The sequence below is a fragment of the Mobula hypostoma genome, chromosome 8 (genome assembly GCF_963921235.1).
Source record: "Mobula hypostoma chromosome 8, sMobHyp1.1, whole genome shotgun sequence".
NCBI lineage: Eukaryota > Metazoa > Chordata > Chondrichthyes > Myliobatiformes > Myliobatidae > Mobula > Mobula hypostoma.
The window spans coordinates 131,575,817-131,601,421 of record NC_086104.1 but is presented as its reverse complement, the minus strand read 5'-3'; the positions used below and the strand labels follow the sequence as shown (position 1 = coordinate 131,601,421).

Here is a 25,605-nt window from a genome sequence, read left to right as displayed (position 1 = left end):
GCGAAAAGGGGCTGCAGCCTCACACACTCCACGTACATATGGTACACGGTCTCCTCCAGCCCGCAGAAGTGACACGCGGCTGGGAGATCCGTGTACAGACTAAAGAACTTATTGCAGGGCACCGCTTTATGCAGCACCCTCCAGCCGAGATCCCCAAGGTGCATGGGGAGGACTCCCTTGTAAAGGGACTTCCATTGGGGACCCCCCTCACCTCCAGGTGGAAAGACCGACCGCCATGGCGTGTCGGGACGGTGGACAAAGGCTAGGAAGTGGAGGGTGTGGAGCAGCAGCCCATAAAGGTACCTCCTGCCTGCATCCCTGAATGGGATTGTGGGTGTCGATGAAAGACGGCTCAAGTTGTGTGGATTCGTCTCTCGGGTAAGGCTGCGGGGCCTGGGCCCGACGAGCAGCTCAGCTTGAGTCGATCCACACACCTGAGCCGCACCGACATCCGCTGAGGCAGGGCAAGGGTCGGCCAGGACCCCGCCCTCTGCCAGAGGAGGGGATTCCCGGCCTGAGGCAACCATGTTCCAGACTCTCAGTAGGTCCTGATAGAAGCCGGGCAGCCTCTGCAAAGCAGCACGGCTGACGCCTGCCGGTGGTAGCTGCATATCTTCGTGAAGGCAGCAGCCCCTCCGGAGGAAGAAAGTCGCCAACACGTGCCACCTGGGAGGGCGCTCGGCGTACAGGAATCTCTGCAGAGTCCTGAGGCGGAGAGCCGCCAGTCGTGTGCGTACACACACCAGCGACTGTCCGCCCTCTCCTACTGGGAGACTCAGAACCGCTGCAGAGACCCAGTGTTTCCTGTTTCCCCAGAAGAAGTCCACCAGCTTCCTCTGCATTCTCGCAACAAAAGGGGCAGGGGGGGCCAAGGTGACCATCCGGTACCACAACATGGAGGCCACCAGCTGGTTTATGACCACCACCCTGCCTCGATAGGAAAGCACCCTGAGAAGGCCTGACCAGCGCCTTAGCCGGGCCATGACCTTTGTCTCCAGGTCCTGCCAGTTCGCCAGCCAGGTCTCCCCAGAAGGACTCAGGTAGACTCCCAGATAGAGAAGACGTCTGGTGCTCCACTCAAAAGCTCTCATCTCCTCCGGCAGGGAGTCCACCTGCCACTGGCCTGCTAAGAGTCCGGAACATTTCGCCCAGTTGATCCTGGCGGAGGATGCCGCCGAGAAAACATCTTGGCACTCGCGCATCCTCCGCAGGTCACAGGGGTCTGTCATCATGAGGAGTACGTCATCGGCGTAGGCCGAGAGGACGACCCTCATGTCCGGTTCGCGCAGAACCAGACCTGTCAGCCTTCGCCGAAGAAGGCCGAGGAATGGCTCGACACAGATCGCATACAGTTGACCGGACATGGGGCACTCTTGACGCACTCCTCTTCGGAAGTGGATAGGTCCTGTCAGTGATCCGTTGATCTTAACTAGGCACTCTGCGGCAGAGTACAGGAGCCGAACTCGGGCCACAAAGTGTGGTCCGAGCCCAAAAGCCTGCAGGGTGCCCAGCAGGAAACTGTGGTCCACCCGGTCAAACGCCTTCTCCTGGTCAAGAGAAAGAAACGCTGCCGGGGTCCCAGTCTCCTGGAGCAGGTGGATCAGGTCCCGTACTAGGTGGACATTGTCCTGGATGGAGCGGCCCGGGACCGTGTAAGATTGGTCAGGATGGACCACCTGTCCAATTACCGAACCCAGACGGTTGGCCATTGCCCGGGCGAAGATCTTGTAGTCCGCGCACAAGAGGGAGACCGGCCGCCAGTTCTTTAGCAGGCGGAGGTCTCCCTTCTTGGGCAGTAGGACCACAACAGCTCTTCGCCATGAGAGGGGCATTTCTCCGGTGGCTAGGCTCTCCCCTAGGACAAGGCTGTAATCATCCCCCAGGACATCCCAAAAAGCCTGATAAAACTCAACACTCAGTCCATCCAAACCAGGGGACTTGCCCCTCCGGAGTTGCCGAAGGGCAGTGGACAGCTCCTCCCGAGTCAGGGGGGCATCCAGACGCACTGCGTCCTCTGGACTGACCTTAGGCAAATCCTTCCAGACCTCATTGCACGCCTCCGCATTTGACGGATCAGGCGAGAATAAGGACCGATAGAATGAACGGACCTCGTTGTTAATTCCATCAGGGTCCGTGATGGAGGAGCCATCGGCAGCCAGCAATTCCACTAGCTGCTTTTGAACTCCCCGCCACCTCTCCAACGAATAGAAGAAGGGTGAGCCACGGTCCAAATCCTGCAGCATTTGGATCCGTGACCTCACGTACGCACCTCGGGACTGCTGAAGCTGCAAGTCCCTTAGTGCGTCCTTCTTCTCCTGGTATTCCTGCCACAGCTGCTGGTCTCCAGTGGTCGGACCGAGGCGGGACTCCAGGTCAAGCAACGCTCTCTCAAGCCGCTCAATCTCAGAGCCCCGCCCTTTGGTCGACCCCCTAGTGTACTCCCGACATAAAAACCGGATGTGGGCTTTGCCCACATCCCACCATAGCCGTAGGGAGCAGAACTCTCTCCGCCTCTCCTTCCAGGAGACCCAGAACGCTCGGAACGAATCCCGGAAACGGCTGTCCTCCAGCAGCCGGTTGTTAAAATGCCAATACCCGGATCCCACCCGAGGGTGCAGTGGAATAAATTCCATCCACACAAGGTGATGATCCGAGCACGACACTGGCCGCATGGAGGACGCCGACACGCGGGAGACGTAGGCCCGAGAGATGTAAAAGCGGTCTATCCTGGAACCTCCTTCTCTAGACCTTCTCGAGAAGGCGCTAGAGTTGGGGTGAAAATTCCGCCAGCTGTCCACCAAGTCAAAGGAGCCGACTAGCTCCTTTAACTTTTTTGCTGATGCTGGGTCGCGTTGGAGGCCCGAACGGTCCTCCGCCTCGAGGGTACAATTGAAATCTCCCCCGAGGATGACGCAGTCCCCAGGATCGATGGAGCTCAGCAGGGTGGACAGCTGACAGAATAGGCGCGTCTGCATCACACCACGCCTGGGAGCGTACACATTGATAAAATGCAATGGTACGCCATCCAGGCGCACAACCAGGTGGAGCAGACGGCCGGGCACAACGTCTTGGACCCTTTCAATTACTGGCTGGAAGGTCGGGGCCAACAGGATCGCCACCCCGCTAGAAATGGAGCTGAGGTGGCTCATGTAGACCCCGCCCTGCCACTCCAGGAGCCAAGCAGACTCGTCCCCAGGGATGGTATGGGTTTCCTGCAGGAAACTCACCGTATACCGCCCATCCCTGAGGACTGAGAGATTGTTATGCCTGCGAAGAGGACCCTTACTGCCGTTTACATTGAGACTAGCTATGGTAAGCTTCATGGCGGGAGCACACTAGGTCTCAGCAGCTGCGCCCATTTCGGTGAGAGCGGAGGCGCCTTCCACCACACTGTCCGGAAAGAAAGCAAGGATACCTTTTGCTTTCCGGGCTCGAGCGGTACCAGCAACACCCTGTGACCCACCATCCCCCGTAGGAGCGAGGCTGCTTCTCCCTCTGATGTCCCTTACTAGGTCATCCAGGAAAGATTTTAGTTGCCGTCTGTCGTTCCCCACCACCGCATTCCTCTTTCCCTTTCCCTTTCGTCTGAGGATGACTCGCAGGGACCTCACCAGCCTCGGCATGCTGGGCCAGCGAAGCGAGGCTAGCTGAGGCCGGTGCTTGGCACCCTCAGAGGTGAGAATGAAATGCTTAATTTCCTCTACAGGTATCAATGAGAATTTCTCAGGAGGGGTGAGGATGTCCATTGTTTCACTATCGAAAGAGTCCCCCTCCAACCCGTCACTGCAGACAGAATCCCCATCGGCCTCCCCGCATGTTCCAATAGATGGCTGCGCCTGCGACCCACACCGCGCAGCGGGCACCTCGCTCTTACCTGCCTGCTCCACCGTCGCATCAGCCTCATCCACATTTGCGACAGTGGAGAGACAATCCCCAGGGACTCCCTGCAAGTCATTTATTGCTGGGGTCGATGTGCACAGAATATCGTCCTCCCTAGGGGGCAGGCATAGAGGGGAACCCAGCACCTTTGGTCCAAGGGATTCATAAGCCGCCTGGTGCTGAGAATGAGAGAGCTTTGCCTCGTCTCCTCTTACACTATTCGGTACACTGGCCTCCAGAGAGGCGCTGACTTGTAGGTCCTGGGTGGAGGCCTCCAGGGCTGCCTCATTTGTGCAAACAGGCCTATCACAAGCTTTTTGCACAACCACACCATCTACCCCAGGACTGGTGGCTACATCTGAGGACTCAGGTTTAGAACCAACCCCTACCCGGATTCCCACCCCTTCCTGGGACTCCCCCGCATCTACATCCCCTGCCCTCTTGCGGGAACGTTCCCTTCTCCTCTTGACGCTGGAGGAGCACACAGGTGCAGGCTTCACCGATGGGGCGGCGCCTTCTGTTTCCATCGCCCCGTCTGCTTGCGCACCTCCCCGAGCCCCACGCTCCACTTCAGACGAAACGGGTGTGAGCTCTGCGGCCTCAAAGGCCCGCTTCTTACTATGTTTGGATTTCCCCTTTGCCTTCTTACTCCGCACAGACTCCACCCCGTCCCCCACCTGAACTACAGGGAGAGGAGCAGGGACCGACCCAACCGTAGAAGTAGGGACGGGGTAGGGGTAGGGGCAGGGTGAGGGGCTGGGGCAGGATCACGGGCGGGGGCAGGGTCAGATGCAGGTGCAGGCGCACGCGCAGGAGTAGGATCAGGGGCAGAGGTAGCTGCGGCACTGGTGCCCGAAGTGGGCTCCCTCGGGTTCCGGGCGGCAGGACAGTCCCTCCGAAAGTGCCCCACCTCCCTGCACGCATGGCACCGTGGGCGCTCGGAGCTCCAGTACACCTGATAATCTACTCCCTCGTGCCGGACAGTAAAGCGGCCCTCAACATCGTCCTCCCTTTCCAGCTGCATGAAAACCTGACGCCGGAAAGAGATTACGGTGCGGAGGGTGCGTCTCTTAAATTTGTGTCGGATGGCAGTGATCTCCGACCTTACTTGCCCTAAACGGGCCAGTGGGGGAAGCAAGTCCTCATTTGGAATGAAAGGCTTAACATGCCCAAGCACGATACGTTGCGTGGGGGCCGTCACCAGCTCCATAGGTAAAAAGATGTTGTCCACCGTGACTCCCCTGCTTAGGGCCCGGTGCACTAGCTCTTCATTCACCAGATAGAACACCGCCTTTCCGAACTCCTTCTCGGTGGCCAGAATACCACCTTTCCCCACAAGGTCCTCCATTGCCTCCGTACACTTTTCTAGTGTCATTCCAGGGCGCAAAATACATTGCACCCCACGTTCCACCTTCACCGACCGAAACAGGGCGTTGTCCGAGGCCGGGGAGGCAGCCGCCCTTGCGTAACTCCCCGAAGGCCCGCGACTTCCTGGAGACCGGTCCGGCATGCTGGCGCTCTTTCCAGTCCGAGAATCCTACAGCGCTGTCGATTAGAAGTCCTGGAGCGAAACGAGTAACTGGCCGGGAAAGTTTGCAGTCGACAGTTCCTCGCTGGCTCGGCGCCAGGAAAGGCTCCATCGGACTTGCAGAGACCCAGGCCGGGAGAGGCCGAAACATCCTTCCAGATGCTCCGGCACCGACACCGGACGAAAAATCAGGAAAACAATGGAGGAGGAACGTTGCCCCGATGTCAATGGGGGGAAAACGACGGCGTTTGCCTCCGGTTTTGGAGCGAACCGGCTTACTGGCGAGTTGCCAGCGGCCGCAGCTGGGAGCTACGCAGTAAGCAGCCGCCAACAAACCCAGTCCAAACCGGCAGCAAAAACTCCACACCGAGCTTCCACGCCAACGCCGTCACTCACTCAGTTGTCCAAGAGACTTTTAGAGCCACCTCCAAAGTATTCCACGAACTTTATCCAGTAGTTTTCCTTCGATTTCTCCCAGCTCAGTCAGCACAGCTCCACTCTGTGTCTGACCCCGGGAGTTGTTGGGGGTTGCTAGACAGCTGAAGGTTCTACTCCACAATGTCCCGCGGTGGAGTTGTTGGGTTGCTGGGCGCCGTGGCCTGAAGGGCTGGAAGGGCCTACTCCACAAAGAATCTCTACATAAAACAAGTAAAAACCATGCACATTTATACTAATCCCATGGCCTATAGTCTGCTCTGCCCTGGGAATAATGGATTCTTCAGTATTGTGAGATTCTCTGCCCCCATCTATCGTTTGGGTGAAAAACATATTCCCAAATCCCCCACTAGGCCTCTTCCGTTGCACCTTAAAGCTGTGACAGGAGGATAGCGGATGTTACTCTGCTTACCAAGCACGCCGTCGATCAGAGCATGAGCAGTAACCGGCGTGAGGGCCATGAAGAAGCAACGCAGTGGACCTCACTTCACTGAGCTTTATGTGTGTTTAAGATTAGCTTTATTTGTCACACGCACACAGTGGCCATTTGCGTCAACGACCAACACTGAGAATTGTGCTGGGAGAAGCCCTTAAGCGTCGCTACACTTCCAGCACCAACATAGCATGTCCACAGCTCAATCCCTGACCCTAATCCATAGGCCTCTGGAATATGGGAGGAAACTGGAGCACCCGGAGGAACTCATGGAGTCCTAGAGGGAACATGCAAGCTCCTAGAACTGAGCCCTGATTGGTGATTGCTGGTGCATAAAGTGTTATCCTAACTGGTACTCTGCTATGCCACTCTATCATTAATCATTAACGTGCTCAAGTTAAATTCTCAAGAATTTCCAACCAACAGAGTTGGGAAGCCTTGACAGGTGATAGCTGGAGAGCTCAGACAAGAGAACGCCACAAAACCAAGACTGATTTTTTTTTGGAAGGCAGCAGAGATTTGAAACAAAAGAAGAAAATTCCGTGCTGCACTAGCTGACAGATGATGGTGTCGTGTTTCTTGTTTCAAGCCGGATTGGGTGGGAACGTGCTGGGTCTGTTGATGTCTGCCGTTCACTCTCACTTAATTGTTAACTGATGAGCCAGTGGATGTAGAAGCAGCTCGTTAACAGGGGTGGGGGGGGGCGCGCAGAGGCTTCTACCTCTGGACAACCTCATTGCCTTGGGATGGCCTGTAGCCGGTTACAAAAAATGGGTGCAGTAACCACTTTGATCATAGCAGTCACTTTGTGCACAGCAAGCTCCCACAGTCAAAATAAAGCATTACTGAAGGGTAAATATTAGATAGGGTGCCAAGGAGAACCCCCTCTGTTTCCTTGTGATAGTGTCAGTGGCCTACCTTTGGGGCATCTTCCTCCGGATATCACAGACAACAGCAATTCCTCAGTGGTACATGGACCTCGGTCCTTCAGACTTGGAAGTGGTAGCACACACCACAGAACCACAGCAGGTGTTGTACCACAGGGTCCATGTCATAACCGGGAGGACCATGGTAGGGATGGCTCCCAGCTTCAGTGACTATAGAAGAGATCGCAGCCCTTGTCCAATCGAAGCTAAAAGCTGAACAGAAATGGGTTTATTCAGTGTGTTTGTGTTTATGTGCATTTGTGTGTTTGTGTCTGATTGCATGCACGTGTGTTTGTTTGTGTTTATGGAAATAACTCGGAAAATGTGTAGCTCAGGTGGTGGGGGTTGGGTTGGGTTGGGTTGTTCTCTGATCTTGGCAATCCATTTGCAAACGTTTCGTCACCGTGCGAGAGACATCATCAGTGCGCTGTTCACTTGGGTATGTCCTCTGAAGGCCTGGCTTTTATATACTTACCAATCAGTCACAGAAACCCAATTGTGACGGGGGAGGGGGTCTCATCACGTAGAGAACTCTTACGTTGTCTGGAATCTTGCCCGCGTCGGCTTGTGAATGGGATCGAGAGCCACACGTCTGATTATCAAATTGTTTGTGGAAAGCCATGCTTCTCTGTGTGTTAGTGTGTTCATATGCATGCACATGGCCAAGTGGTTAAGGCATTCGACTAGCGATCTGAAGGTCGTGAGTTCGAGCCCCAGCCGAGGCAACGTGTTGTGTCCTTGAGCAAGGTGCTTAATCACACAGTGCTCTGCGACGACACCTGTGCCAAACTGTATGGGTCCTAGTGCCCTTCCCTTGGACAACATCGGTGTCGTGGAGAGGGGAGATTTGCAGCATGGGCAACTGCAGGTCTTCCATACAACCTTGCCCAGGCCTGCGCCCTGGAGAGCAAAGACTTTCCAGGCGCAGATCCATGGTCTCGCAAGACTAACGGGTGCCTTTAAAGAGTGCAGGCATGTGTCTGTGCGTAATATCGATCGAACCTGTCAGTTCTCACAGCTCTGGCCAGAGGTTTGCATCACTCTCCTACAGCAGAGAATCAGGGACTCGGAATTCAATTTCTTCCATTGCTTTCCACCTCGGACCTCTTCAGGCAGCTCAAGACACTCGTCGACACACACAAAACGCCGGAGGAACTCAGCAGGCCGGGCAGCCGAGGCCCTTCATTGGGATGCCGACTGTTTCCTCTCTCCCATGGGTGCTGCCTGGCCTGCTGAGTTCCTCCGCCATCCTGTGTGTGCGTTGCTTTGGATTTCCAGCATCTGCAGCTTTTATCTTGTTCGGGATACCCATGCCTTTCCACTGTCAGCGGAAAGAGGGACACGGTTGCCACCGGCAAAGCAGTGGCTGAAACCGAGAACAGCTCCCAACATCAATGCTGGGCTGGAACCATCAGATGGAACGCGTCCCACCTAAAGGGGAAAAGAGACCTGATTTTAGGCGACCCATTTTACATCTCCCAGCCCTCACCCTCCCCACCTGATGATTCCTACCAGGTGGCTGGTAATCTTGAGTGAATGCTCATCGACTTCAGAAGCAAACGCTGGAACTCTATACCTGCCTGTGCCTCTGGCTCTCTTGATTAATCTGCCTGTTGGTTCTTCGTAAGGTCAGCCCATTCTGAAGCGTGTGATTTCCGTAATGAATGCAGAGATGAGACAATGGCATTCACAGGTGCACAGTGAATCCTTGTTTAGTGTGCCTGAAATGGCAATTTAAAGCACGTCACTGAGGTTAAAAATTAAACGAGCTCTCTCCCACTTGGCCACAGGGAAACCTGCTTGTCAGTGAAAGGGATTTTATTAATTTTGTCTTGTCACTGTTGCTGTTTATTGCTCTTGAACTGTGTGTGTGTGTGTGTGTGTGGATGCAGGGGCTATTTCAGGGGCAATTAAGATGCCGAGGGTCTGGGTTCACGCACAGGCCCATGACACATAAGGTTAGCCAGCTTCATTTCCCAGTGGAAGTCACCGAGCCCAGTTTTACCACACGTGCTGGAATCTAGGGCAGTGAGCAAACTGCTGGAGGAGCTCAGCGGGTCAGGCGGCATCCGTGGAGGGAAATGGACAGGCGGCGTTTTGGGGTCAAGAACCTCCATCTGGACTGAGAGCCTGCACACTTGTCCAGATGGAACCTGGAACCTGAAACGTGACTGCCCATCGGTTTGCTGGTTTGACCACCCTGTCTGCTAGTGATTTCCAGTTTAGTTAACTGAACTTAGGCTTTTTAAGGTAAATTCCCACTGGAGCTCATGCCTGGGCATCACTGATCCAGGCCACTGGGTCCATTCAGCTATTTACTGTAAGACGGGAGGAGACTCCACCCTGGCTTCCCATTTGCTCTATAACACCTCTCATCTCTCTGTATGTCTGCAACTTAACTAAAATAGATTTATTCCCCTTGAAGTTCTTTGCCACTTACCTACATTAGGGGTAGTTAGCAGTAACCAATTAAGCAACAGCCTAGACACTTGAATCATCAGGACGTAGTTACGGTCCTTGGCACAAACAGGGGTAGTGCAGGTGGACAAAGTGGTTAGTATGGACGTGACAGGCCGAAGGGCCTGTTTCTGTGCTCTACAGCTGCACCCAACTCCCCCGTCGTTAGGACGTGGGAGGAAGCTGGAGCCCAGAGGAAACCCACACGGCCGTTGAGAGAAGTAGTGGTTAGCGCGATGCTACTGCAGCCCAGGGGATCAGAGTTTGGAGTTCAATTCCGGTGCTGTCTGTAAGGAGTTTGTACACTCTCCCCATGACCGCATGGGTTTTCTCAAGTGCTCTGCTTTCCTCCCACAGTCCAAAGTTAATTGGTGATTGTAAATTGTCCTGTGATTAGGCTCGGGTTAAATAGATGGGTTGCTGGGCGCTGCGGCTCATTGGAAGCGTGTGTTCAGCGCTGTATCTCTTGAGTAAGATTTTAAAATTAAAACACGCAAACTCAGGCAGCATCCAAGGTCAGGATTGAACCCGGGTGGGGCAGCAGCTCTAAATGCTGCACCGTCTTGGCCACCACGCTGTGGTGAACTGGGTGGAGAAGATCGTCCTCGCAGCGGTAAGATTACGTCCAGCTCAGCCCTGTCAGATCGCAGATACACTCTGGTGTTCAGGGTGCTTTGAGCTTTTAATCTCGGAGCAGGTCCGGCACTGGATTGCTTGAGGAGGCTTTTCATCAGGGGCACCAGCCAATGGCACCGGTCTCCTCTGAGGTTATTATTTACACAGTTTTTGTTGTCTTTTGCACAGGGGTTATGTTTGCTCATCTTGTCTGTGTTGTTTCATTGACTTTACAGTGTTTCTTTGTATCTACTGTGAATAACCGCAAGAAAAAGTATCTCACGGGTTGTATATGGTGATATATATGTACTTTGATAATAAATTTACTTTGAGCTGGGACAGAGTTAGTTAGTTAGTTAAGAGCCTTTGGAGCTCCCTTTCGCCAAAAGCGTCAGGGGCAGGGTGTCCTAAGGCTGAGGGAGGTGGGTTCTTGGGGAGGGATTGAAAGTTTACCATGAATAGGCAGGAACACAGAGTTGGATTGACCACAATATTTTTGCAGAGTGGAGTATGGGCAATGTATTGTATCGTCATTTGTACTGAGATTCTTGCATTCTGTCCGCACAGATCGATTCATTCCACAGTATGCTGTGATTGAACAGGGTAAAACAATAACAGTGCAGAATAAACTGTAAAAGCTACAGAGAAAGTGGTGTGGGCTTCCTCTTGTTCTTTGTTGGTAGTCATAGTCGTACAGTGCAGAAGGAGGCCCTTCAGGCCAACTTGTGCTGGCCAGGATGCCCGTCTGCCTGTATTTGACCCGCGTTTGATGCCATTGCTCCTGTATTGTGCAGCTGATTGCCGTTCAGGCCCTGAAGCAGCTGTTGAACACGGTCTTGGGTGCACGGAGCCCCAGGGTTTGCGTTTCGTGCTCTTGCACGGCGAGGCTGCAGTTTAAAATGCAAGCTGGGACGCGTAAGCCCGTCCAGCGACGGATTAAAACAACCGTCTCCTTGTGCTTGCTGAAGATGACAGCTGCAAGCAGCCGCTGGCAGCTCTGACTGATGGCTCAGGAGCCGAGCTGGAACCAGCTTTGTCATCTCCTGATCTTAATCACGTATCAGTGCAGAAATAAAACCCAATACTATTTCAGGAATGTCAAAAGGATCAATGGCAGGTGGGGGAAGGGGCCAGGAAGCCTCACGATCCCTGCTCTAGGCTATCACTTACACCGCCGATTGTAACTAGGCCCAGGGTGCCCTGCTCAGGTTAATCCTCTCCCCCCACCCCCCCCCCCAGGTGGCTGTTGATGTGATCTTCTATCAAAGGGATGTGCAGGGTTGGAAAGAACATCGGATTTTCTGGGGTGAGGCAACTTCGTGGCAGGAGGGAATGATTCTACGAGGAGCGTGTGTTGGCGTAAGAGGCCGGTGTCAATGTGAGAACGCCCTCAGTCATCTCTCCATGGAAGCTCTCTCACCACATCCAAATGAGAGTCATCAGCTGGCTGAAAGGCACAGGTTTTGAGGGAGGAGGGCGAGGCAAAGAGGTTTGTTTGTCGGGGGAGGGGAGAACAGAGCTTGGTGGCTAGACAACAGGACTACTGAAGGTGGGGGCAAGAAGGGCGCACCAGCAGGCACCAAATTGAAAGGTGGTTAAGGTTGGTGACTCAATGGAACAGGAGACAGCCCTTCTGTCTCAGCCAGTTTTCATACGATCTTGTGTGACCTGTGCCAAACCAGTGGTAACCTACACATAATTCTCTCCGTTGCAAAAATAAACATTGAATGTAAAGCGCACCCCGCAGCTAAAATGTGAACCTTGTTTATTCATTGACTCTGGGTAAGCATGTCCTGGTGTCAGCCCGTGCCATCGTCAGGCAGGACCCATGAGCTCTGACTCTTGTTCTTGGCAGGATCCCCGTACTGGGTTCAGCCGGAGAAGATGGAGAAGAAACTCCATGCTGTGCCGGCGATGAAGACGGTGAAGTTCCGGTGCCCGGCAGCTGGTAACCCACCACCCATTCTCCGCTGGTTGAAGAATGGCAAAGACTTCAAGCCAGATCACCGAATCGGTGGATACAAGGTAGGGTTCTAGTTGCAGCCTTGGCCACAGACACACTTCAGGTTGAAGCCAGCTTCTAATGGCTTAGCATCTGTGGAAAAGTCACCCTGTAACTGGATGAGATGCTCAGGCCCCCTTCAGCTGCTCTACCCTTCAATAAGATGGTGGTTGACATCTTACCGCAGGCCCTTTGATCACTAACCTTTGATTCCCCTGGAGCACCAACACTTTTCAATCTCTTGACGTTTGAAGAGTACTGTATCTGATTAATTTTTGTTCAACGGGTGGTGTTTATAATATTGTATAGTATGTTTCATGGTGGATAACTTCATATTCTTCCATGTTGTATGCTGCTCATTACTGATCCTGTCAATGTCCCCTACATCGTCTTCACAACCTGCCCCTTTGAGGTATGAGCGAGCTTGTATATATTACTCTTGACCCTCCTACCCTGAGACTGTGACCAGCAGACATCACAACACTGATCCCTGTGGTACCCATTGGTCACAGTCTTCCAACCTGAAAGCCAACTAATGATTCGTTCTGTTTTCTGCCCATTGACCGATCCTCAAAGCTTGCCAATACGTTACTCCCGATAGCTCCGGATATCTCGAACGTCCAAGTACACTGCATCACATTTATCTAATATTTTCCAGTTGCAAAAAAAGTTCCAGCAGATGGTGGTTCCCTTTCCAACATGCTGACTCTGCCCAATCTTGTTGTTTTCTAAGTGCCACATATTCCATCATTTTCCTCACGAGCAGTATCAAGCAAAATGGTTTTCTCTCCTCCACTTTTAAAAGTTGTGGTTATGGCATCTGTAGGAACCATTCTGGAACTGACAGAATTTTACAATCCTGATCTCATTCCCTCCTCCCTCGAGAGTTGGGGAAATCCAAGGGTTCATTGCCTTCTGAGTGAAGAAATTTCTCCAAACCTCTGTCTTCAAATGGCCAACCCCTTACTCCGTTTCCCTGGCTGTAGACTCCTCAGCCAGGGGAGCCGTCAGAACAGATGGAAAGGTTGACAATCCCCTCTCCCCGCTCCCCACCCCCCACCCCCAACGAATGTTGTTCAACCCACTCCCACTGAGTTCCTCTAGCAGATAGTTTGTTGCTCCCAGTCCCACCATTTGCAGTCTCTTGAGTGCCATCTGTCCATCTATGTACTTATTTAGAGAAACGCCATGGAACAACCTTTCCAGCCCAACGAACCACACACCTCTCCGATATAAAAGCAGCCCAATCACAGGACAAATTACAGTAACTAATTAACTGACTGACCGGTACGACTGTGGACTCTGGGAGGAAACCGGAGTACCCGGAAGAAACCCAGACGGTCATGGGGAGAACGTGCAAGCTACTTAGACATGGCGCCAGAATTGAACTCTGAACTCCGATGTCCCAAGCTGTAACAGCGCACACTAACTGCTACGCTACCTTGGTCTCTAAGGGTTTTATTAATTAGAATGAGTTTTCTTTATCTAATTTTGATAGAGCCAGCTTCTATATGGGACTCAATGACAGGATTGACACTGAGTCGCATTTAGGGATGGCCCAACAGTCGGTCAAAGAGTGCTTAAGGAACATCTTGTTCTGAAGAGGATTGGGGAGAGAATTTCAGGTCTGGAGGCAGGTGGGAAATGCAGGTACACAAGAGAAGGAAAGAAATTTCTACATATAAAAAAAATAGGAATGCACCATTTATACTAATCCCATGGTCTATAGTCTGCTCTGCCTTGGCAAAAGAGGTGCAGGGGGCTGGGGAGGTGGAGGAGGTGTTGGAGATGGGGAGGGGCCAGTGGTGGAGGATAGTGCCTTCTGTATAGATCTCAGCAGCCAGGTGTAAAAGGAGATTAAGTGTTCTGAAAGCCCAAGGATGCAGTAATAAAATCCCAGGTGCCAGTTAAAGCAAATCCTAGCAGGTTTGCTGTAGAGTTGCCTGGCTGCTGAGCTCTGTGCATCAGATATCAGTGCCTCCAGCAAAGGCTTAGTGCTCCATAAAAAGCACTCATCTTTAATGAGCCAACTTCTTTTGTTTCATTTTAATGGACTGCATTCCCGCCAACTCTTTGAATTGATCTGTGCTGCACTGAACTGTTGGATTTTGTTTTATTTAACTCTTCAAAGATATTTGAGTGCCTGCTCTGCGCGTAAATCTGAGTAGTGAGGAGGTTGGCGAGGAAGTGCTGTGGGGAGCATTGGCGAGCCTGTGGGACGGACCGAGTGCTGGCATAGAGTGATGTGTTTGGTGCCCTTCACTGGCTCCCCCCGTAGCAGCCCTGAGCTCCCTTGCCCACAGGGCTGAAACTGAGACTGATGGATTGGTTTTTCTGCTGGCGAATATAACAAGGGATTAAGTGAAGCAAAATGTTATTGGGTTTCCGTAGCACCTTTCTCAATCCTTCAACACTTCCCAGAAGTCACTGAGATGCTTCAGAAGCACAGGTCTTTGTTGTACTGCAGGAACAGTGGCGGCCAGAGCGCACAGCAAGCTTCCACAGTTGGCTCTCGATAATTTTGAAAGCATTCCCTTTTCAGAATGACGTCACCTCTGGAAAGAGTGGCACTTACCGCGTCTCCCAACGTCATGTTGAGAAAGGTTGGTAGGTTGGCTGTGAAGGTGCTCCCTCAGTTCTGCTGGAGTTTGGCCCCGTGACAATGAGCCAGCAACATTTGGGCTGGCACGGTTAGCGCAACGCTTTACGGTGCCAGCAGCCCAGGTTCAATACCCACCACTGTCTGTAAGGAGTTGGTAAATTCTCCCCGTGACCGTGTAGGTTTCCTCCGGATGCTCCAGTTTCTTCCCACATCCCAAGACTTGCGTTAATCGGGCACATAGGTGTAATTGGGCTCGAAGGGCCAGAAGGGGCTGTTACGGTGTACTATCTCTAAATAAACAAACAAGCAAACAGATAAATAATAAATAAATCAAATGAGCAAGCAACCCTTGGCAAGTCAGAAAGAGCGTGTGATCTTCAGGGGCAGATTTGGGAGGTGCTGTCAGATTAGTCTTGGCAAATAACTGCAGTAGTAAGTTGTTTATCATTATCACTTGCACTAAGATACAGTGAAAAAAACTTTGCATGCTGTCCACACATATCTTTCCATAAACAAGTACATGGAGACCACTGTTCCCTCCAATCTGCATGGGTGAATGGCCCCGCACTAACTGAAATGCTCCCGTGCACATAGCCTTTGTTGCCACGCAGCTAGAATTTTCTTTTATATAATGTTAGTATAATTTTGAAATCTGTTAACATAATTTTGAAATACCCCATCATTAATTTTGTATTAATGAATATAATCCATAAATTTTCAAAATAATAATAATAAAACATTTAAAGTGTCACACAGTTTTCAGGCCATGTAAATGTTTCCTGCTCAGAGCAGTGGTTAGTCTGTGCATCTGTAAAATAAAATTAGAGGGAGCGTTGATGAGGGTATTACAAAGGGGATAAAGTAACACTGTCGAATAGAGTGTTACAGAGAAAGTTCGGTATAGGTAGACAATAAAGTACAAGAGCCATGATGAGGTAGATGAGAGATCCAAGAGGTCCATTCAAGAGTTTACTGACAGCAGGATAACAGTGACATCTTGTAGATTTCCCAGTTAGCCATCGTCCCGTGATGTTTATAAAGGGGTTGCAAGCTTGACGGGGCTGGGAACAGCATTGCTGGGTTCAAATTTGGTGTTGATGTTGGAGGTATCATTAGTGAGTCTCCAAGTGGGACTGGGGTCAGCCTGAGGGAGGGTCCACATGTTCAGATAACAACACCAGAGGCCCTTCGTACTCCTACTAGCTACTTGCTGTCTTCAATCTATTTGCTCCACTTGTCAAGCTCTTTTTCCACAGCTCCGCAAATGTTATCTTCAAGAGTAAATCCAATTGTTATGATATTGGATTACTTCTGTATAATGACACGGCTGAGATAATCCAGATAATGGATCGCCCCACTCAGGATGTGAAGGGATCTTATTAAAAAATAAACTTCCTTCAAATCTGTAATGCACTTCATTGCCACTCAAATTGGTGACCTTTACCTGTGAGAGAGTTTCATCTAGACTGCAGGAACACTGTAGGATTCTTGTATCCAGAAAACCACTCCTCTGTTGTATTTATGAATATGGGCAGACCCTTCAGCCCACTGACTCCATACTATCCTGTTTACACTAATCCCATTTTTTTCTTCCCACATTCCCATCAACTCCCCCAGATTCTACCCCTCACGCACACATTGCCAGGGGTGGTGGTGGGGGGGGGGTTGCAATTTACAGCAGCCAATCACTCTAGCAACTCGCACCTGTTTGGTTTACAGGCAGAAACTAGAGCACAAAGAACCTTCTGCAGGTGCTGGAAATCCAAAGCAACACACACGAAGTGCTGGAAGGGCTCAGCAGGTCAGACAGCATCTGTGGAAACAAACACACAGTTGACTTTTCGGGTCAAGACCCCTCTTCAGATCTGGAAAGGAGGTGGGGGGGAGACACCAGACTAAAAAGGTGGGGGGACTAAAGCATCTGAGAGAAACATGAAGTCACAGGAAGAATGTGCAAACTCCCCACCATGCCAGATGCACTCAGACCCAGTGCATTCCTGCACATGGAAACAGGAACACAGTTTATTAAAGCGGTTTTATAAAACTCAGGTGGGGCTGAGTTTTGATTGCCCCATTATAGGATGGATTTGGAAAAAGACTTTGGGGAGAGTTTTGGAGGGTTTACTGGGATGCTGCCCAGATTAGAGGTTATGTTCTATAAGGAGAGGTTGGACACACTCTAGTTGTTTCGTCTGAAGTGTCAGAAGTTTACAAGAGGCGTAGATAGAGTGGACAACAGGTATCTTTTTCCAAGGGTCAAAATGTCAAATACCAGAAGACATGAATTTGAGGTGGGAGGGGGATAAGTTCGAAGGAGATGTGCGGGGCAGGTTTTTTTAACCTGGACTGCACTGCCAGGTGTGGTGGTGATGGAAGGCACCATGCAGGTGTTTAAGAAGATCTTAGATAGGCACATGAATGTGCTAAAAATGGGGGGGATACAGACCACGTGCAGACAGAAGGGATTAGTTTGGTTAGGCTTCTAATTAGTTCTGCACAATATTGAACGATTAGCAATGTTGATCGAAGACGCTGAGCGCCATAGGGGAAATTTATGGATGTTGAATTAGAGTACTCTTTCCCCAGAAGGACATGGAATGCTTAATGAGGACTAGACATTTTCTGTCCTAGTAACACCGCAGCTGATTTTACCCCCTGAGTCTCTTAATCCAGCAAGATTTTTCGGAAGCCACTCAGCCTTGCTTCAGCCAGAGACTCCAGGTGAAACCTAACACTGGCCTCGAGACTGATTGTTTCTACAGCTTTACAGGGATGAAAGGGCCCCTGCTCCACAGGCTCAGCTGTTTGACACCGGCAGCAGCCAGATGTGCTGGAGTCACGGCTCTGAGTGGCTGCTCTGACAATTGGAGCACCTCAGGCCTGTGGCACAGTAGATGAAACAGATTATTCCAACACTCACAGCCAGAGCCAGGGTCACTGGCAGAGGGTATTTTGTGCTGGTTGGCCCTGCGCTTTCTCATTGGGGGTGCTGGGGGCCAGCGTCACATTCAACCCCCAGTACATTGCCAGGGAGCAATAAGGTTCTGTTCGGTCAGCCTCTGCTGCATTTAACCTCTCGTGTGCTGAACATCAGTGGCCAAGGCTTGAGAACTTACCCTGCTCCTCCACTGCCTTTTGCCCTGTCCAGGGTCTGTCGAGGAGATGGGTTGCTGCAGCTGCCCACCTCAGCTCAGAGATGGATGAATGGGGTGCCTCTGTTCATAAGGCTTAGGCCTTTGAAAAGCTCACCTCCCCACCTTTGAGTTCAGAATCAGAATCAGGTTTATTATCACCAGCATCTGTTGTGAAACTGTTAACTTCGCAGCAGCAGTTCAATGTAATACATAATAGAGAAGAAAAAGATAATAAATTAATAAGTAAATCAATTACAGTTTATGTATATTGAATACAGTAAAAATCCTGCAAAAAAACAAAAATAATATATATTAGAATAGTGAAGAAGCATTCATGGGTTCAATGTCCATTTAGGAATCGGATGGCAGAAGGGAAGAAGCTGTTCCTGAATCGCTAAGGGCATGCCCTGGGTGCTGGAGGTCCTTAATAATGGATACTACCTTTCTGAGTCACCACTCCCTGAAGATGTCCTGGGTACTTTGTAGGCTAGTGCCCAAGATGAGCCAACTAAATTTATGACCCTCTGCAGCTTCTTTCGGACCTGTGCAGTAGCTCCTCCCTACCAGACAGTGATGCAGCCTGTCAGTTTTTGAGTGTTTTTGATGACATACCAAACCTCTTCTAACTCCTAATGAAGCTGCCTTGGCTTCTTTATAACTACATCAATATGTTGGGACCAGGTTAGTTCCTCAGGGATCTTGGCACCCAGGAATTTGAAACTGCTCACTCTCTCCACTTCTGATCCCTCTGTGAGGATTGGTATGTGTTCCTTCATCTTACCCTTCCTGAAGTTCACAATCAGAGGCTCAGTTGGAGTTTTCTGTGAGTTTCAGAGTTCCCCAGACCTCGGGGGGGGTGAGGGCTTGGTTGTAATCGAAGTTTATGGCATAGAAGGAGGTTGCTCAGCCTGTGTTGATTAGGCTGAGCCCCTGTTGATCAGAACCCCTGGCCTGTTATACCTCAGTGAATGGTATGCTTGGCCCTGCATCCTGGTGTTGACTTCCAGTGGCATGTAGACAGTGTTGAGTATTTAATATGCCAGTAATATTTGAGTAATATTGTAAATATAATGTTTGATTAACATCCTTCATTGTTTAAATAATTCATTTTGATGCGTGTCTGAAATATGTGAATGGTATACGTCATCACGCCATCGTGTCACGCGCACGTGCCTTGCTTAAAGTAAAAGCGAACATACACGAGTTTTCTCCTGGCTCCCTTGTTTCTAATTAGTTTAATATTTTAGAGTTACAAAACCATAACGGTGGTGACGAGGGAGTTTCAAATGAGCCTGAGACAACTACCTACCTGTTGAAGCACGGCAAGGCATTTGAATTTAATAAAAGAGTACAGTGAGAAACGGTCGAGTTTTTAAAAAGCGCAGCATATTTTATTTTCCTCATAACAAGGTGTTTTCTTCGCAGAAGGGAAGACCATAAGATATAGGAGCAGAATTAGTTATTTAGCCCATTGAATCTGCTTCGCAGATGATAGAGTAAAAGTAAAAGACAGAAAATGGAAGAATTACCGGGTTCATAAACAGTGATAATAATGATTAAAAATAAAGAGCAGAAGTGGCTAGCAACATCAGAAGGATTGATGCATTTGATTATACAACAAAGAACTGGATATTATATATGGAGCAGATTGAACAATACTTTAAAATAAATGAAATAGCCAATGAGAAATGAGTACCAGTTTTGCTGAGTGCATTGGATTTAATGGCATACAGTTTGTTGGTTTAACTGCTCCAACCAAAATAAGCTTTGCTGATACTGTGAACGTAATGCAGGAAAAATTAGAAGCAAAACCATTGCTGATTGCAGAACAGTTTGGGTTTCATAAGTGGAATCAAAAGGAAGAGGAATCCTTTTTAGTTAATGTGGCTGAATTTAAGAGATTGTCTAAGCATTGTTAGTTCAGTGATGGGCTTAATGATGTACTGAGAGGTTGTTTAGTTTGTGGAATCTTACAAGAAAGCATTGAAAAACAGCTCCTAACTGAAGCACAATTCACATTTAAAAGAGCAGTTGTAAGAATGGAAACACCAGACAAAGGCACAACTGAGTTGCAGTTAGGAATGGAAGTGAGCAGAACAAAATTTTTGTGGCTAAATAGAAACCAAGCTGACTGAATAAATTCTGTTACCATTGTGGTAGGGCTCACACACGCCAAACAAATGCCGATTTAAAGGTGAAACCTGCTGAAAATGCAACAGAGCAGGACACATGCAAAGAGCATGTTGGACAGACAAAAATAAATGGACTGTACAGGGAAGAGAAAAAGTCAAGCTGCACTTTCACAAGGAGCACTAATCTGCGTGTTGTTGATGAAAAATCTGATAGTAATGAAAGTGACGCAGGACTGGATAGCCTTGAGATTTACAATGTGTAAACTAACAATAGGTAAACAATATGTCTTACCCTTGAAGTGAATGAAAAATTAATTAAATTGGTATTGGACACTGGCTCGGCTGTTTGATTCATACCACAAAATGAGTTTGAACAGCATTTCAAAGATATTAAACTGAAGCCTGCAGATATCCAACTAAGAACTTGTACTGGGGGAAAGATAGCTCCTGTGGGAATAACATTTGTACAGTGAAATACAACAACCAACAAGCCACATTGGGCCCAGGAGGGCCAGCATTGTGGGGGTGGGGGGGTGATTGACTGAGACAACTACAACTTGATTGGCAATCCATCCACCACATGCCCTGTAACAGAGTCAACCATAAGGGAAAGATATTGGATAGTGCCACAACTGTCTCTATACTGTGCACCATGAACTGTTGCTGGAAGGACCATGCTGTTCAGAGAAATCGTGAAAGTGATGAGAGCAGTGATCCTACTACAGTTTTGTAGGCAACGTGTCTGAGAAAGCTTGTGATGTGTTAATCAGGCAGTTACTTGTGAAATGTGGCTTGGTTTTAAGCTGGAAGAGTTCAAGGAGCTTCAGGAAAGTTGAAAGTATTGAACTTTTGTGAATATAAAGAACCAGAATCTACTCTGTGAGTATCAAGGTTATCGCATGAACTTAAAGTGGGAGACAAAAAGCTGCTTGTAAAAGTAGATGCAAAGACCATAGTCCAGCTGGATGAATGGAAGGCCAAAATGAAAGGAGTTAATGGAGAATCAAAAACAGAGGATTCATCAGATGATGCTGTGGATGAGGAAACCAAGAGGAGAGATCAGATTGTAAAGGGAGCAATAGAAGGGTTAATAAGAGAATACTCCAGTGAGCTAAATGCACCTTCCCAAGATCAAGATGCACATCCTAAAGGGAAGAAAAAAGGATCAATGAGACCTAATTTCTTGAGAAATTAACCAGTTCAGAGTTACTCTCAAGAAACTGAAAGAAGAAAAGGGGTGAGAGAAAGACAAGAAGTTGAAGAAATAGAGAGAAAGAACAGGGGCAAAACAGAGAAAGGCATGAAAGAGAAGGAAAGAGAGAAAGAAAAAGATTGGGATAAAGAGAAAGAAGTGGGACCAGGAGAGAATCAAAGATCGAAGTACATCCAGAACTGTCAGAACCACTTCCTGCAGTCTCAGAGTCAACTTCTACAACTACCACGGAGGAGCCCCAGAACCTGAAATAGTTTTCACGGCCACAAGTCTCACCTGTCAAGCAGAGTAACACCCTTTGTCAGGAAAGCTGTTTCCCACAAGATTAAGAATGCCTCCACAGTGATTAAATCTTTGGGCCCGCATGGGACAATGTAAAATCTACTATGCTGTGGATGTCTATATAGAAGTTGAATTATGTAGTACACCGAGATGCATTCTATATTGAGTTGGAGTTTATGGCTAAGCATAAATTCCAACTCAATATTTCAGTGATACCTGAGTAATGTTGTAAATATGTTGTTTGATTATGCAGTGTTTGTGATATACTTAATTCATTATGGTTCTGTGTGCAAAGTACATGAATGGCATATGTCATCGCACCACATGTGTCATATGTCATGGCACCACATGTGTCATATGTCATGGCACCACATGTGTCATATGCCATGGCACCACATGTGTCATATGTCATCGCACCACATGTGTCATATGTCATCGCACCACATGTGTCATATGTCATGGCACCACATGTGTCATATGTCATCGCACCACGTGTGCCATACGCGCCTGCCTCACTTAAAGTAAAAATGAACATACATGAATTATCTTCCGGCTCCTTTCTTTTTCTTCTAATTAGGTTAACATTTTGGAGTTGCAAAACATAACAGAGAGAAAGTTACACCAGCTGCCATCTCATCAGTGGCAATCTTGGTAGCCCAGTGACAGAGGCTCCCTGTAGTGCCCACATGGCTTCCTTCCTTCAAGCACAGGCTTAAAGTCAGAGAGTGGCAGTTTAAGGGAGATAGGAGAGCTGCATTTTTCACCCAGTGTAGTTCTATCTAGAGCGAGCTGCCAGAGGAGGTGGTGGAGGCAGGAATGGTAACAATATTTGAGAGGCATGTGGGCAGGTACAGGTCCACAATCCCTTATCCGAAATCTTTGGGGTGAGTTGCATTTCAGAATTCAGAATTTTTCGGATTTCAGACCCCCCCCCCCCAATACCAAAAAACATGTATGCTCAAGTCCCTTATTTAACCTGTCTCAGTGCGGTGGACTTTAGAACCCGGCGGCACACCAAACCTACGCAATCCTCCCATATACTTTAAATCATCCCTAGATTACTTATAATACCTAATACAATGTAAATGCTATGTAAGTACTTGTTTATTGTTTAGGGAATAATGACGAGAAAAAATTTTATTTCCAACAAAAACATTCAATAAAGCATAAAAAGATACAGCTTCAAACGAACCAAATCAAACACATGGTAAATGACTATTGGAATAAATGTCAAATGTCACTGTCACTATAAAACTTCAGTAAATTGTCTTTCTGTTTATTTAAATCATATACAGTGGTAGTTCCGACACTATTTTCTTCAGTAAGATGCCGCACAGACACACCACAATCAAGCTTCTGCAATAACTCCACTTTCTGTATTATTGATAATGATAGGTGCTTCCTTCTCTTTTTCTCATTGTTACCCATTGGGGTATCTGCAGCTCCTTTTGACATTTTCACAGTGAAATTAAACACAAGGTCAACAGTGAACACAAAATATCAGCGAACAGCAAATGCACGGGTAACCAGTACGAGCGCTGAGCCACAACTGACGTCTGGTGGCCTCTTCTAGTGCTGCCACGTCACACCTGAGTGATGTCAGCTGTCGGCAAAAAAAGCTTCGGTTTTCGGAGCTCTTTGGATTTCAGAATTTCGGATAAAGGAATGTGCACCTGTACTTGAATGGGCAGGGCATCGAAACCGTGTAATCAGGTGGTTTGGTACAGATGGGCATGACAGTTAGCATTGATACAGTGGGCAGAAGGGCCAGTCTCTGCTGTCTAACTCCGAGTTGATTCAGTCATAAGGCAGGATACTGGGAGCTCTGTAGATCAGGTTTAGAATTAACCTGTGTGTGTGTGTGTGTGTGTGTGTGTGTGTGTGTGTGTGTGTGTGTGTGTGTGTGTGTTGGCGTTTGTAGCATGTTCTGAAGTTCTTGCTCTCTTTTCCCCTGACCTGCTCGTGGACACCAGAGCCCTCTCTTTGTTCCAACCAGCTGATGGAGCTCGGCAAGGCTAGCAGCTTTCAAGATTTATCCTGGCTCACCTTCACCCCTCTCAGAAGGAGAGAGCTTTGGGTTTGGCTCCCATTATAGAGATGTGCACAACAACCTTACGGTGCTGGACAGAGAGAGCACTGCAGTGTCTCCAGTAACCCTAAGGGTGCGAGTTACTGATTTCATTGCAGGACAGGCTTTGTGGAACTAACCCTTCACCACCCCAGGGCCTTGACCAATGTTTTTCCCTACAGCTGGCGTCACTAAAATTTATGCTCTCATCACCATCATATCACAATATATAGGAGCTTGTTCCAAAGGGAGCTTAATTTGCTGGGAAGTAAGTGAGATATTTAAATATACTGTATGTCTCAGAAGTTACAAATGCCTAAAGGGTTCTACTGATCCCAGGGAGAGCTATTCAGTTCCCTAGGTTTATTTGGATCTATACATTAGATCCCTTTGTACCATAATAGCAACCTGCTCTTGTCACGCTGTAACAAGGCAATGAAGCATAAACTAGCCAGCTGCTCCTTGCAGCCCACGCGCAGTTGTGCAAGTGTGGCTGTTGGAATTGAGATGAAGAGACCTGTGTTCAGTTGGAGAGCTCCAGTGTCCACAGCGAGATTGTGGAGTGCCTTGTAACCGGCCATCCTTGAATCGTGGACAGCTACAGACCATGGTTGCCACTCTAGAACTTTCCATGCTCTCCCCACCCCCTGATCATTGGCCATCTAGGTAGGAACAAAACCAGCAACTCCTATTTGATCCTATCAAGTTTGTGCCTCCTGGTCTGTTCATGGAGATGGTCCTGCCCAATCATCTGGTCGAGCTTATACACTACAATTTAATGTTCTTTCTCCTTCACAGAACAACCAGTCACGGACAGATCCGTCCTCATAATTCTCCTGCATTTATGTCTCCCTGCTGCTGTCACCCTTCCCAGAGTGAGCGAACCCCTTTCCCATGGTGAGGTGATCAAGACTGTCGATAGCCTTCCAGTCGCAGCCTCATTGTATTTCATATGGTCCTTGTATTCTCATCCAAGAGCAATAAAGGGAAGGTATCCCATATGCCATCTTATCCACTCCATCTAACGGTCTTGTTACAGAGGTCTATGATAAGTTGTCCCTGATCACTCAATGGTCATGTCTTCAACCATTCATCATATAGTCCCTCACCAAAATTTCTCCCACTCTACCGTTCCCCCTCCCTAAATCCATGACCTCTCGCTTCTCCTGTTGTTCTTTTACTGTTGTGTGCCCAGAGCATGTGTACTTGGACAGCATTGGACCCAGAGCTGAGCCCTGCAAGATTCCGGCCACTGCGAACGAGGAGCAGGTTCTGTACCTTCACCTTGATGCTATCTTTCAGTAGTTCACGGAAATGAAGGCGACCTTCCCTCTTGTTTCGTTTGATTGTTAACTGTAGGCTTGGGCCCTTTTCCTTCCGAGGAGAGTGCGATGCCTACAGCCCTGAGCCAGCCCCGGAGCATTGGAGCGGAAGCCCGGCCGGGCTGGGTCAGGGCTGTTAGCTCCAGTTGGGTGAGCTGGTTTAACCCAGCTGCCTTCGGTATTCACGTTGTCCTCTTGTCTCGCAGGTCCGATGGCAACACTGGAGTCTCATCATGGAGGGGGTTGTACCTTCAGACAAGGCCAATTACACCTGTGTGGTGGTTAACCAGTACGGCAGCATCAACCACACCTACCAGCTGGACGTTGTCGGTAGGAAATTTGGGCATTTGTTTCAATAGAATAAGTGTTGTCGTTTAATAATGGGGATTGGCCTTACTGATCACTGAACATTCAGTTTGTTGTCTGCCACCAGCCCAGATGCATTGTTTCTCTTTCTAGTGAGCGCAGAACGTGTGACGTATGAATGTACCAGCATTGAGCTAAGGACCCTTACCGCATCATTATTATCTCATGTGTTTATATTGATTGTGGGGTTTTTTCCATTCTTGTGTTCTCT

The 25,605-nt window shown here is 49.1% G+C and overlaps 1 protein-coding gene across 3 annotated transcripts in view; it reads left to right on the top strand.

Moving 5' to 3' along the window:
* LOC134350969 (fibroblast growth factor receptor 1-like) overlaps nt 1-25,605 on the top strand; it is a 220,464-nt gene that overhangs the window by 152,406 nt on the left and 42,453 nt on the right. For all 3 annotated transcript variants that reach the window (XM_063056900.1, XM_063056899.1, XM_063056898.1), the window contains 2 exons: nt 12,129-12,298; nt 25,235-25,358. In XM_063056900.1, coding sequence (XP_062912970.1) covers nt 12,129-12,298; nt 25,235-25,358 — 294 coding nt within the window. The remainder of the gene's footprint in view (nt 1-12,128; nt 12,299-25,234; nt 25,359-25,605) is intronic.